The sequence below is a fragment of the Quercus lobata genome, unplaced genomic scaffold (assembly GCF_001633185.2).
Source record: "Quercus lobata isolate SW786 unplaced genomic scaffold, ValleyOak3.0 Primary Assembly Scq3eQI_2009, whole genome shotgun sequence".
NCBI lineage: Eukaryota > Viridiplantae > Streptophyta > Magnoliopsida > Fagales > Fagaceae > Quercus > Quercus lobata.
The window spans coordinates 43,911-57,947 of NW_022154810.1; the positions used below are offsets into that span (position 1 = coordinate 43,911).

Consider the following 14,037-nt stretch of genomic DNA (forward strand, 5'->3'; position numbering starts at 1 on the left):
TGTAAGATAAACTTTGTAGAGAGAAAAAAATATTAAAATAACCAAAAACATTAATTTTATGTCATTTTCTTTTATTTTTTTAATTTTTTTATTAAATAGAACCTATTTTAATACAACCTTAACAAGCACCGGTGCTTGTTAACGTTTACCTTATCTTTTTTTTTTTTTCCTTTTTTTTAGGAACAAAAACATGTCGGTCTAGAAGCCCAATTCATCACTGCGCCAAGGGCCCAATAAAGCGCACCTCCGTCTTTTTGAGTTATCCATCAAAACAAAACCCAACAAAGCTAAAACCCTAAACGTTCTCTGCTCTCCCATTGAGAAAGATTGCGGCCACTGAAATCTCTAGCTTCCAGGTACTCTCGCTCTCTCTCTCTCGCTATCTAATAGTATTCGGAGAATTTGGATCGTATATATGTGTCTGTAAAGTGATTGTTTTTTGTTTTGCTGCGTATTTTTATAGAACCGTTGGTTTGAAACGATTTATTGATTGCTGATATACGTGTTGGTTGCAAAATTGGATCGAATATGTTAGTGTTTTGGTTTAAATTTGGATCTGGGTTTGCTTGGTTAGTGTGGATTCGATGTAAAAATTAAAAATTTGTGAAAATTTTTTTTGGGGTTGGAGAGTGGGGATAGATTTGTGTGGTGGCGAGTGAGGAACTGTTTGATTTGGCATGTTGAGGGTATTTGGTTTTGTTCTGGTGAAAGATCGGGGCTGACCCGGAATTGGGTTAATTGGTAATTTGGATGGTATTGTTGTGTTGGATGTGAATTGTATGAGAGAGTGTAGGAAATACGTTGATGGTTTCGGTTGAAAGTTGTGATTTTTGAAAGAGGAAAAGACACCGATTTGGCCGAAAAATTTGGTGTGTGCGTGCATGTGTGTAGTTTTTAAACTTTGAAGAAGAAAAAAGACAACTATGTATGAAAAATTCTGATGCTTCAGGTTGAAATTTGTAATTTTTGAAGAAGAAAAAGGAATTGGATTTAGGTATGTAATGTGGTGTGTGTGCGTGTGAGGATATATGTAAAATTCTGATGCTTAAGTTATTATTTAAAAAATAAAAATAAAAACTGTATGCATGCTTTAGGTCAATTTTTATTTTTTATTATATTTTATTTGAAAAGAAAGAGCCATTCACCCATCCCTTTTGCTATGAAACACGCACACACATACACACATATGCATACACAAATGTATAGGTTAGAAAAAAGAAAAATATACTTATGCTGGCATCATGAGTCATGAGTGACTCTTTGGTTGGTACGGAAGGACGTTTAGACTAAGTGCAAGCTTTTAGCTTTTGGTGATTTCTTATTACAATTGTAGAAATGATGAAAATCTTCACTCTTTTTTTTGGAGCTTTGATATTTAGTTTATGATGTGATACAGTGCTTCTATGCACTTGCCTTTGAGTTTGGGTCTGCTGGTAGATAAATAAATTTAGATTTTGCTTTCCTTTTTATCTTTTTTTTGGCTCCCGAAAACTTGATTTATATTCATCTTTCTTTCAGGTGATTGCTGATTTGATATTGTGATGATATGACGACTTTTGCCAAACCAGAGAATGCTTTAAAGCGAGCTGAAGGTGACTTGAAATCTTTTACCTCTTTTTTTAAGTGTTGATATCATTTTTTTTTTCTTTCAAAAATGGATGCCATCATGATGTGCAAGCGTTGCATGTATCTGCCTGGAACTTGGATTGAGTAAAAATTTATCTTCATCTTTCTTTGCATTACTCTCTTTAACAAGTTGAGTTTAACATTCAACCCAAAATAAATCCCCTTAGCTGGTTTCAGCTTAAGATGTCTGAAAAGTAATGTTGAATGCTGACCGTGTGTCAGTAATATTTTTTTTGGTGGTGGGTGTGAGGAGGGTGTGAAATTTATGTTGTTAAACACTGGGTTGATCAATTTCAAATGCTATATTGCTGATGTATGTTATACAAATGGGAAAGATATCATGTAAAGTAGGAGAATGCATATTGGCTTTATGCTTTCAGCATTTTTATCACATGTATTGTTGTCAATACTTTAAAAAAATACTGTCATACACTCATACTTATGTTGCTTCTGTCTTGATCCTGTGTGAGATATTTGGACTGACTTTTGTTATCCATGGATGCAGAGCTGATAAATGTTGGGCAGAAACAAAATGCCTTGCAAGCCCTTCATGACCTTATAACATCAAGGAGGTATCGAGCATGGCAAAAGACACTTGAAAGGATTATGTTTAAATATGTAGAGCTCTGTGTTGACATGCGGAGGGGTAGGTTTGCCAAGGATGGTCTGATTCAATACCGCATTGTGTGTCAGCAAGTCAATGTTAATTCTTTGGAGGAGGTGATAAAACACTTCATGCATCTGTCCACTGAGAAAGCTGAGCAGGCTCGTAGTCAGGCTGAAGCCCTAGAAGAAGCTCTAGATGTAGATGACCTAGAAGCAGATAAAAGGCCAGAAGATTTGATGCTAAGTTATGTCAGTGGAGAGAAGGGAAAGGATAGGTCTGATCGCGAACTTGTTACCCCTTGGTTCAAGTTTTTGTGGGAGACCTATAGAACAGTGCTTGAAATCTTACGTAACAACTCAAAGTTGGAAGCACTTTACGCGGTAGTTCCTGCCTCAAACAGAATTTCTCTTAAAGCTTTATTTCACTCATATAAATATTCATGTGTGAATTTTGGCATGGTATTATCATTGAATTTAATAATTCAATAATATGATAGATGTCCTTTAGAATTATGTTAATTGTTGGGATTCTATAGCATTTTACTTCTGGCATAGAAGATTTGAGTTTCTTGTAGTTTATCCATGGGTACTGTCTTAATGACTGAGCAAGAGGGAGTAGTCTAGACTCTAGTAGGTCCCACCTCAAACAGAATTTCTTTTGGCATGGTATTGTCAATGAATTTAAGAAATTCAATAGTGTGATAGATTTTATTTAGATTTGTGATAATGTTTTTTTTTGGGGGGGGGGGATTCTTTAGCATTTATATATGGTTTAGAAGATTTTTGTTTCTTGTAGTTTATCCATGGGCAACTTTGGGGGTGTTTGGTAGTGTATTTTGAACAACAATTTTCAGTGTTTAAACAATATTGCACGTATTTTTACACACTTTTTCACCAACACGTATTTCCAAAAAATACAAACAATATTACTAGAACAACATTACCAAATGGGCCCTTTGTCTGAATGACTAATCAAGAAGGAGTAGTCTAGATGTATTTGAAACCCTGTTCTTGTGGGAATTTGCCAAAGTAACACTGCAGACGGTAGTATATTATTTTAGAATTTGTTCCCCTTATTTCTCTCTTTTCTTTCTTTGAACACTGCCAGACAATAATATATTATGTTATGGTTAAATTTTAAATAATTTGAGGGTTTCTTTGCTTCCCATTGATAAATTTATTCAGATATATTTTGGACTTTCATTTGTGCTATTGCACAATAAATCAATATTTTTTATTTTTTAAAACTTTTCTTCTTGTTGCATCTTTCTCTTGGAAACAATTTATACATTTCTTTTCAAAAACACTTGCTTTAACTTGATCTGGCATGCCTGGGCTTTTTACCTAGGCTCCATGAGGCCTCTGCCCCAAAGTGCACCTATGAGCGTTTAGGTCTTTATTTTGCCAGACTCTACTAGATTTCTCAGGCATGATATTTTTGTTTGTAATTTGTTGGCAGATGAAAAGTATTGGGTGAAAAAAAATGTGATGTTGACTTTCTGTTCCTCTCAATATATTTTATTCTTATACCAGGTCTTCTCTCATATTCTCATTGGACGGTGGGTTGTCCATCACCAAACTACTGCCATATTTATTACTATGAATGAGCATTACATACATTCATTGTTGAGTGTGTGGTTTTATGGTTTGTGTCATGAACATTACATGCCATATAGATGTTAAAAAAATACACGTCTTATCAATGGAAAAAGAGATGTTATCTTAGAGTTTTCAAATGTGGTCTGTAGATGACAGCACACCGGGCTTTCCAGTTTTGCAAGCAATACAAACGGACAACAGAGTTTCGTAGGTTGTGTGAAATTATCAGGAATCATCTATCTAATCTTAACAAATACAGAGACCAAAGGGACCGACCTGACCTGTCTGCACCTGAGAGCTTGCAGCTGTATCTTGATACAAGATTTGAACAGCTAAAGATTGCTACTGAACTTGAACTGTGGCAGGTATCTGTTATTTTTCTGTTTGTATTTCTGTATTTTTAGAGGGGAGACAATAATTCATGCACAAAATTGTCAATTTGTATTTGTGATGGGCACATCTTATCTCTCTCACAATATTGTCATTTTGTTTGCTGCAGGAAGCTTTTCGTTCTGTGGAAGATATTCATGGATTGATGTGCATGGTTAAGAAAACCCCCAAGTCATCTTTGATGGTGGTTTATTATGCCAAGCTAACAGAAATTTTCTGGATCTCATCTAGCCATCTATATCATGCTTATGCGTGGTTGAAGCTTTTTACCCTTCAGAAAAGCTTCAATAAGAATTTAAGTCAGAAGGATTTGCAATTGATAGCATCATCTGTTGTATTGGCTGCACTCTCAGTGCCGCCCTATACTCACAGACGCGGTTCATCCCATTTGGAACTTCAAAATGAGAAGGAACGCAACTTGAGGATGGCTAATCTTATAGGATTCAATCTTGATCCTAAAGTTGATGGTGGAGAAGTGGTAATCTGATTTGTTCCATTGAATTTGCTTTCATTTGATATCTATTATCAACATTTTCTCATCCTGACAATGTACTCTTTGCAGCTATCACGGTCAAACATTCTCTCAGAACTGGTAAGCTCGAAATAATTGCTTTACTGAGGTGTAGTTTTGTTTGGTGTTATTTATTGTTTCTCTAGATTATGGTCTTCTTTTGCATGTTCAAAATGCTTAATTGTCCAAGACCTTTGATTTCTTTAGTTTATGGAATCAGCTTCTTTAGTTATGTAATTTATTAGGTGATAGATTTGTATTTTCTAAATTGCCAGCCGAACATGTAGATTATCTTTTTATTCCATATTCTACTCACCTATATCCTGATTATTTTTTTGTGCTATCATCTCCTCAGCCAATCATTATAAATTCCTTGATATTTTAATTTTCTTTTAGAGAAAAAACAATGTCTATATATGTTGTCATTAATGTTTGAAGAATAGGTATTGATAAGTTATTTTTCATGGTTACAATCATAAGTATCTAGACAGATCTGTCACTATTGACATAGGAAATTTTGGAATATCTGGTTTGAGTTATTGAAATGCATCTGTCGTGCATGTGTTGGTACGTTTTATAAGATATCTTGGATGAATATTCTGTACATGATGGTTTGCTTTCAATATTTCTGATTTTGCTGATGATTTCAGGTGTTGAAAGGTGTATTGAGCTGTGCTACTCAGGAAGTAAAAGATCTTTATCATCTACTGGAGCATGAGTTTCTCCCTTTGGATCTTGCATCAAAGATACAGCCCTTGTTGGTTAAAATTTCAAAGCTTGGGGGTAAGCTTTCTTCAGCTTCCTCTGTTCATGAAGTTCAACTGTCTCAATATGTTCCTGCCCTGGAAAAGCTTGCTACCTTGAGGTTGCTTCAGCAGGTGCACTCTTGTGTTTAGTGTCTTGTTGTTTTTATGTGCATTGTACCCAACCTTGTGCTCAGAATTTTAGTTTTCCTTTTACTAATTTTTCTCTGTTTTTTCTCCAGGTGTCTCGGGTGTATCAAACACTGAAAATTGAGAGTTTATCTCAGATGATCCCCTTTTTTGATTTTCCCGTTGTTGAGAAGATCTCTGTAGATGCTGTTAAACATAATTTCATAGCTATGAAAGTTGACCATATTAAGGGTGTTGTATTGTTTGGTAATTTGGTAAGTTAACACTTAACAACCAAACTCTGTCTCTGCTAATTTCTTTTCCTGACAACAATATACATTTGCTAATTAACTATATATATATCATTAGAACTTAGAAATATATTTTGGAAAACTCAGATTTTGACTGACCCAAGTATTAGAATCTGATTCTGATGAAATATCTTTTAATATTGTTACTTGGGATATTCATTGAGGAGTTTAAAACAGGTGATAGAATTCTTTCAGCTAAACAGTTCTCTAATCAGCTTGTTTCTTAAGTTTCTGCCATTTGGTTGGGTTTTAATAAACATATTTTAATGCTAATATTGGTAATTGGCACGTGAAATAATTATTTTAGCGTTACCAAGCTCCATCTGATTTGCTTTTTGGGTGATATTTCTTTCATTCTTGCTGACAAAGGTAGTGTAATAGTTCTGGTTAGAATTTGATTGATCTCATTGGATTTAATCTTGCAGGGCCTTGAATCTGATGGCTTCCAGGATCACTTGACAGTCTTTGCTGGTTCATTAGATAAAGCAAGGACCATGATTTATCCACCTGTAAAGAAGGCATCAAAGCTAGGAGAAATGTTGCCTGGTTTGGCGGATCTTGTGGATAAGGAACACAAGAGACTTCTTGCTCGAAAATCAATCATTGAGAAAAGGAAGGAAGAGCAAGAACTTCTACTTTTGGAAATGGTACATCAAAACTGCTATCTGAGATGGTGTGCTTAATTTGAATCATTTTTCCAAATCTGAAAATGAGTTAAATTTTTGTTAAATTTTGTGTGCTTCCAAGGAACGAAATGCAGAGTTGAAAAGGAGAAAGCAACAGCAGATTGCTGAAGAGGAAGAGAAGAAGAGGCTTGCATCTGAGGTTGAAAAGAGGAAGAATCAAATGATCCTTGAGGAAATTAGAGACAAGGAGCTTGAGCAAGCAAAAGCTCTACTTGAGGATGTTGGAAAGCAGCGCAAGAAGAAGATAAAGAAGTCGTTTTTAGACGGAGTGAGTTAAAATTTGGTCTCATGTTATCTGTATGTGGCTGGTATGAGCATATGTTAATGATTGTATGTGTACACAGGAAAATGTTACAAAGCAAGCTATAATGGAGATGGCCCTGAGTGAACAGCTGAGGGAGAGACAGGAAACAGAGAAGAAATTACTAAAACTAGCTAAAACCATGGATCATTTAGAAAGAGCAAAAAGAGAAGAGGCAGCTCCCTTGATTGAAGCTGCATTTCAGCAGCGTTTGGTGGAAGAGAAGGTGCTTCATGAACGTGAGCAGCAGGTACTTTAATTCTCTCTCTCTCTCTCTCTCTCTCTCTCTCTCTCTCTCTCTATATATATATATATATATATATATATATGGGATGGGAATAAAAAATTTCCTCTCCCAAACCCCACAGAAGGGGAGCCTTGTGCATTGTATATAACTTTTATATGTACGAATGTACACATATATGCTTGCACACAGTAGTAGCCTTTATCTCAATAATTTAGTCATTCCTCCACTTCCCAGTCCTTTTGCCCTTGCTGCTTGTAGATATGTACTGTATATGAAGAAGCTGTCTTTTCATTTGTTGTGATATTTTATGTTCCAGGTTGCAATATAAAAGATTGTTGTCCAATATACTCACTTTAATTCTTTGTGCTGCTTTGCAGCTAGAGGTTGAACTTAGCAGGCAGCACCATGATGGGGACCTCAAGGAGAAGAATAGGTTGGCAAGGATGTTGGAGAATAAGGTCAGTTGAGTTTTAACTGATCTGTCTAGTCCTGATATCGGTGGAAATATGCTTTTAGTCTGCTTGCGTGCATGTTCATATCTGGCCTTTGTGTTGGCATGCCATCTTTCTGATAATGTTTTTCAGCATGAGTGACTTTGACGCTCAGTAAAATTCAATATTTATCCTTTCTTGCACAGACAATATTCCAGGAAAAGGTGGTGCAACGTCGGCAATCAGAGTTTGACCGACTTAGGGAGGACAGAGACAGGCAAATCCAGCAAATGCTTCAGGCCCGTCGGCAGGAGAGGGATGCTATTAGAAAGAAAATATTTTATGTGCGGACTGAGGAGGAAAAACAGAGAAAGCTGCAGGAAGAGGAGGAAGCTCGCAAGCGGGAAGGTAGTTTTTTATACAAAATAATATATATGTTGATGAAAACTTTCTGAGAAGAATTTAAAACTTCTTATGGGAGTGATTTTGCTTCAGAGAAGTCTAAACAGTTACTTTTCATTAATTCAATTGCTGCATTCCCTAATTATTTTCAGGGAATGCTATCCCCTCGAAAATCCTGAGATTTTCCAAGTAAATACTGTGTTAGATTATTTGGCGCCAAATGATTCTCTGATACTCGAACTGTTAATAGGATTCTCACACTGTCTAGGTTTTTTTTTCCCTGTGTTTTGAATGTATTTTTAACTGGCATCATCAAACATGCAGAGGCTGAGAGGCAAAGGAAGATAGAAGAGGAACGCAGGGCAAAATTGGATGAGATTGCTGAGAAGCAAAGGCAAAGAGAGCGGGAATTAGAGGAAAAAGAAAGGCAGAGGAGAGAAGCTCTCTTGGGTAGATCAACTGACGGGCCTTCTAGGCCTTCTGAGCCTGTTGGCTCCCACCCATCTGAGCCAGTAGCTACAGCTCCCGCTGCTGCTGCTGCTGCAGCTGCAACTGGTGCTGGTGCTCCACCATCTGCTGGAAAATATGTGCCTAGGTTCCGGAGACCTGAAGTCTCTGCGCAGGCTCCTCCTCCAGAACCAGATCGATGGGGCAGCAGCCGGCCGGACGATCGCACGTCCCAACCTGGTGATAGGTGGCGGAGTGATGACCGCAGGCCCTCTTTTGGTGCTGGTGGTGGCTCAAAGTCCACTTGGTCCTCATCTAGAGTCCCTCCACGTGGCGGTGGATCAGCACGCTGATCATAGAGGATCTTATTTGATTTGCATGAACAAAGGTCAATTTTGATTCCATCAACACATGGACGGTTTATTGCAAGCCAGAGAAAATAATCCTTGTGCTCTATTTTTAGCACCTCCAGACCTGGTTGAGTTGTTTCATCTCTTTGTTTTTTCAATGTAGTTATCTTTCCCTCGCTGTTTTCATGTCAAGGCAACCTACTGAAATATTTATTGTAATCTTGAAGCTTCAGACTTGATAGAGTTATCTATTTTAATTATTATTTTCATCCTTATTTCCTTCTCTTTCTTATTGGGTTCATATATCTCTGTATTATTTCATTTTATGTGCCATTGGAAAGAGTGAACTTCTTGTCAGCCATTTCTTGTAATTTTATGAATATATATGGGGGGAGGGAGATTTGAATCTTGGTTCTCCTCATAAAGGAAGGAGACTAGATAATCAAGTGCTTTTTACTCCCAGCATTAATCTGCTACATGCTTGAACCTTGCGCTATATAATTCAACCTCTAAATCACATAATCCTAATCAATAAGCAAGTTAATAGCACAAATCATAGATCCTTGAGGATCATTGTTCCCTCACAATGAGTGGCGATGATAAACTTCTAATTAATGATTCTTCCATCTCTATGCACAAAAAAAACATTTTTCTTTCCACTTGAGGATCATTTTGTTTCCAACTAGTAAAAAAAAAAATGGAAAGAAAGAGAGATGGTTCTATTTCTATTGATGGTCCATTTCGCCTATAGGCTGCTATACGATGGGAGCTGAGCTTTTTTCGTTTTCCCAAAGCCTCCATTATTGGATGATGTAAAGTTGTAAACCCGTCATATGTCAATTGCCTGGTGCTCTTCAACTTATTGTGAATCAATATTGGGTTGTTAATGCATACGTAAAGGATGCAAAAAATGTGGAAAACCAAAATGTCTTTCTTACGTGACTTCTTTCGAATTATTTGACTACAATGTCCACGGAAAATATGTCAGTAAGTACAAATGTACTAGAAAAATTAGAAACAATTCAAGTACTTGAAAAGACCAGTTATATTAAAGTTTTTTTTTTTTTTTTTTTTTTTTTTTTTTTTTTTTTTTTTAAAGGTATATACTATAGTTTTGTTGGATAAACAAGATTCGATTTTATTTGTCCCACTCTTTTGGGTTGGGAGAGCATATTTTCATTAATTTATTGGGCTTAAGAAATTATACTGAGCAAAATAATAACTGTACTTATAAAAAAGAAAAAAGAATAAAGCCTAAAGAGTAAAGAGTTATAAGTTCAATAAGCTAACTTTTAGCCCTTTTAAAAAAAAATAAAGTTGTTCTTAGTATTTTGTCACACATTTAGCATTAAACACAGTAAAATATTATATTTTTTATCTCATATTTAACAAATAAGCATAATATTTAACAAATATTATATTTTGTCACACTTTTAGTCTTTTTTTATATATTAAATAAAGTTGTTTTTAGCATTTTGTCCTATACCGTTTATCTCATATTTAACAAATAAGCTACTGGGATACTAAAATAGCCTTCTAACTAAAGATAAGATTTTAAGAAATGCCTGCAATCTATATTGATATCGTACTTGGCCCAATTTTAATTGAAAATTGGGTCCATATAAGAGGCCTATAAATGGTCCAAATTTCACTAGAGCCCTGGCTGATTCTTAAAACTTAAAAGTTAAAAACTCAAAATCCGTGTAAGAACAAACCCATACCCAATACAAAACGGGCCATCCATGACCCGAAACTCTCCACCCAAAACCCTCCTTCAACCCTTCGCTCTTTTTGCACTGCCACTGAGCTGAGTTCTTTGCTGAAAAAATGAGTTCACTCGCTGGTCGATTCTCAAAGCTTCTCAGACCCTCTAATTCTACCACACCCACTTCTTCTCTTGGTTCTCTCTCTCTCTCTCGTACATATTTATATACATGTTTGTTTGTATGTTACTTATATATGAAAACATATGGGTAGCTTTTGTTTTGATCATTTAAGTGATATAGACTTGATTGTGGTACTTTTTGTGTAAATGGGTGTCTTTTGTTTTACATTGAAAGCACCATTTTACGGGAAAATTTCAACTCAAACACATACAGTACATGTGTGTAGAAGTGGATGACTTTGTTTGTTAATTAAATGATAAAAAGTTGAAATTCGTGTACTTTTCTTCATGGGGGTTTTTTGGGTTTAGCTCAAATTTCTTTTTTAAGTTAAGTATTTTGTAGTGTTGGACATAATCATCATGTTGGTACTTAGAGGACTTTTATCAAGTACTTGATACGCACAAAAAAAAGATTGAGGTTTTCTTTTAAATTTTGGTAATGAGCTGAAATTTGAGAATTATTGGAAATGAGTGTGTTGGGTTGACATTGTATGATGTTTTTGTCTTATGGCTTTAGTTGTTAGCATGCAAGGAAACTCAAAGTCCTGGTATTCGACTATGTCATTTGATGGTGATAATGATGGTGGAAAGAAGGATGAACTGGGAGAAGATTTTGATGACTTGCTTGGTGACAAGACAGAGTTACAACCCCAAGGTGTGGATCCTAGAAGGGGTTGGGGCTTCCGCGGCGTGCACAAGGTATTTGATATTAATTTTCAGTTAAGAAATAGAAATGGTTTATCTAGAAATTGAATGGCTCTATTGCATTTTACTTAACCTTTGAGAGTGTAAAATAAACGCCTTGTGTTGGCAACTGTTGAAAATATGATTTGTGGACACTAAGGATGGTAGGAGATAATTATTGGGTTGCCATGGGGGGATCAAAATACTGTTTCATTTGTGTGTGTGTGTGTGTATACATATTTGCCATTGTGTTCATGATTTGTGACAAAGACACCTGTTTTCTGTGATTGGACCACTCTTAGATCTGATCTGTACAAAAGTGATACATAAAGCATGAAAAATAATTCCATTTTTATGGGTCATAGGAATATGTCCTTATCCCTTTTGCTGGTTGCTAAGAAAATTGTGGAAAAGATAAGCTTTGTATATTGTGAAATTTCCTTCACTTTAGAAGTTAGAACCTTAGCAAAGAGAATTACGCTAAATCAAGCCTAAGAATTTTTTTTTTTTTGGCCATTTGAGTTGTTAGGACACCAAAACCACATAAGACATGATATTTGATATTTACTCTTTTTTACCTCATGTTTGAAAATGGGTTAGGCATTCTGCTCACATGTGTTCTATACAGTGGATAATTTGACCCACTATTTAGTGTTTGTATACAGGCAATTATATGTGGAAAAGTTGGGCAAGCCCCTGTGCAGAAGATCTTGAGAAATGGTCGAATGGTTACTATCTTTACGGTTGGGACAGGGGGAATGTTTGACCAAAGAATTGTAGGAACAAAAGACTTGCCTAAACCAGCACAGTGGCATCGAATTGCTGTGCATAATGAACCACTTGGGGCTTATGCGGTACAACAACTTGTTAAAAAGTATGCACGCATTCTTTTGAGAAAAACTGAATTCATCATTTAATGTGTCTATCTAATGCTTGGATCTTTAATGCAGCTCTTCAGTTTATGTTGAGGGGGATATTGAGACTAGAGTTTACAATGATAGCATCAATGGCGAGGTTAAAAACATCCCAGAGATATGTATTCGTCGTGATGGTATGTAAACCTGTATGCATTTGTTTTCTTCTATTGATTCTATTTCTTGGTAATTTAACTCACCCCATTGGATACAAACCTGTGAACTCTAACCCACCGTCTCATACCTAATGGGGGCAGAAGTGCCATTCGGGCTAAAGCCCATCGGCTTCTCTGTTATTCCTTTATAAGAGACAAATTTTGATTGTTCTCAGTTGTCTATGGTCTAATTTGATGTCTCTGGTGCCCCTTTCATATATGATATACCCATTCGTTCATTATCTTATCAGGAGGGAAAAAAAACGCGTATACGTCCATTATGCTTATGTTTATCTAACTGTTATTCTCACCAAAGAAACTAGGGAATTTACTTTAAGTATTGTGGATGTTTGAAGTGTGTTGATACTAAACATGTTTGACAAATGCATATTGAAGGACAAAAAATTGAATTTCAGTTTCCCACATGGGTGTCAAGTGTTGATGCAGCAATACAAAAATGGTTAATACAACATAATTGTGGAAACAACCTTAGGTTTCAATGTTAAATTAAGTCTAAAAGGCAAACACATGAACACACACACACACACACAAAAGAAAAGAAAAGAAAAGAAAAGGAAGACAAAGTTTAAGAGTGTCCTTGGGTTGTAGATGGAACTCATTCATTTATTCTCTTTGATATTAGAAAGTAACATGGAAGTCCTTATCATGTGGTTTTACCCTACAGGGAAGATTCGCCTTATAAAGACCGGAGAAAGTCTCAGCAGTATATCCTTGGACGATCTTCGTAAGTTTTCTTGTTTTCCCTAATGTTCACTTTGTGAAATGCTCCTCTAGTACTGTGAAACTTACTCAATTATGATATTTATATTGGGAAATAAATATTCTGCGGAAGACTTTATTAGTTTTTATTCCATTATTGTTGTGGCATAACTTCCTGTTTATATATATAATCAACGTGTCCATCTGTTACCGACAGGAGAAGGGTTGCTTTAGTTTAGAGCCAATATGCATGTTCTGGAAACGACATTCTTGGAAAAGCGAGCAGTTGAAGCCTCTAACTTCTGTAAGAAGCATTCTGTAACCAGGGTCTCTGACCTGGTTTTTAAGCTGGTCCCTTTTTTTCCTGACTATTTAATGAACGCTTTGTTTAAGATAATAGAAACCTCAAGAGCTTGAAAGAACATTGGATTTCTGGCTGAGATTACCAGTTTGACCCCCGTTTTACACCTCTATGTAATGCTTTGATTCTCTGTAAATTATACCTTATACTATTTCCTTACACAGTTCTGCATTTTTATGTGTAATGCCTTAAATTGTGTGACGGTTTGTTGCGTTGAACGTGTGTTGAGTCCTAGGAGTACTAATTTGACTTTTCTTTTTTGATACAAGGTAGACGTGGCTTGAGTCATGGCAAATAAAGTATAGAGCTAACATGGTAAAACCGTGTGGCTCAGGGACACTAAGCTCAACGTGGCCCCTGATGAGGAAGTCTAGGATTAAGTAAGGGGGATTGTGATACCTAGACTCTGGATTTTTTGTATTTTGTAACTTTGATCCTTTGTGTTAAGCATCGTGAACTCAAAGCTCTTTTCTTTCTAATTAATAAAAGCGCAGTACTTACCTATAATTTAAAAAAAAAAAAAAAAAAAAAATTCTAGA

At 35.9% G+C, this 14,037-nt stretch overlaps 2 protein-coding genes across 4 annotated transcripts; both read left to right on the top strand.

The window, feature by feature from the left end:
* Positions 1-248: 248 nt before the first annotated feature.
* LOC115973436 (eukaryotic translation initiation factor 3 subunit A-like) lies at positions 249-9,059 on the top strand. Its single transcript, XM_031093698.1, has 14 exons — positions 249-356; positions 1,519-1,592; positions 2,132-2,613; positions 3,981-4,196; positions 4,331-4,699; positions 4,784-4,813; positions 5,383-5,610; positions 5,718-5,879; positions 6,341-6,562; positions 6,663-6,869; positions 6,946-7,152; positions 7,527-7,607; positions 7,787-7,988; positions 8,307-9,059. Exons 2-14 carry the CDS (start codon positions 1,547-1,549, stop codon positions 8,780-8,782), a joined length of 2,928 nt encoding a protein of 975 aa, XP_030949558.1. The 5' UTR covers positions 249-356; positions 1,519-1,546; the 3' UTR covers positions 8,783-9,059.
* Positions 9,060-10,478: 1,419 nt separating this feature from the next.
* On the top strand, positions 10,479-13,942 carry LOC115973433 (single-stranded DNA-binding protein, mitochondrial-like). Of its 3 annotated transcripts, none has more exons than XR_004087716.1 (7): positions 10,479-10,679; positions 11,182-11,363; positions 12,014-12,222; positions 12,299-12,399; positions 13,103-13,162; positions 13,355-13,441; positions 13,768-13,942. XR_004087716.1 is itself a non-coding variant. In XM_031093695.1 (6 exons), the coding sequence occupies exons 1-6, from the start codon at positions 10,607-10,609 to the stop codon at positions 13,369-13,371; spliced, it is 642 nt and encodes a 213-aa protein (XP_030949555.1). In that variant the 5' UTR covers positions 10,479-10,606; the 3' UTR covers positions 13,372-13,657. The 3 variants fall into 3 exon arrangements, 1 of the variants encoding a protein (XP_030949555.1); XR_004087717.1 differs by having other exon boundaries at positions 13,772-13,942; XM_031093695.1 differs by lacking the exon at positions 13,768-13,942 and having other exon boundaries at positions 13,355-13,657.
* The last annotated feature ends 95 nt before the right edge of the window (positions 13,943-14,037 follow it).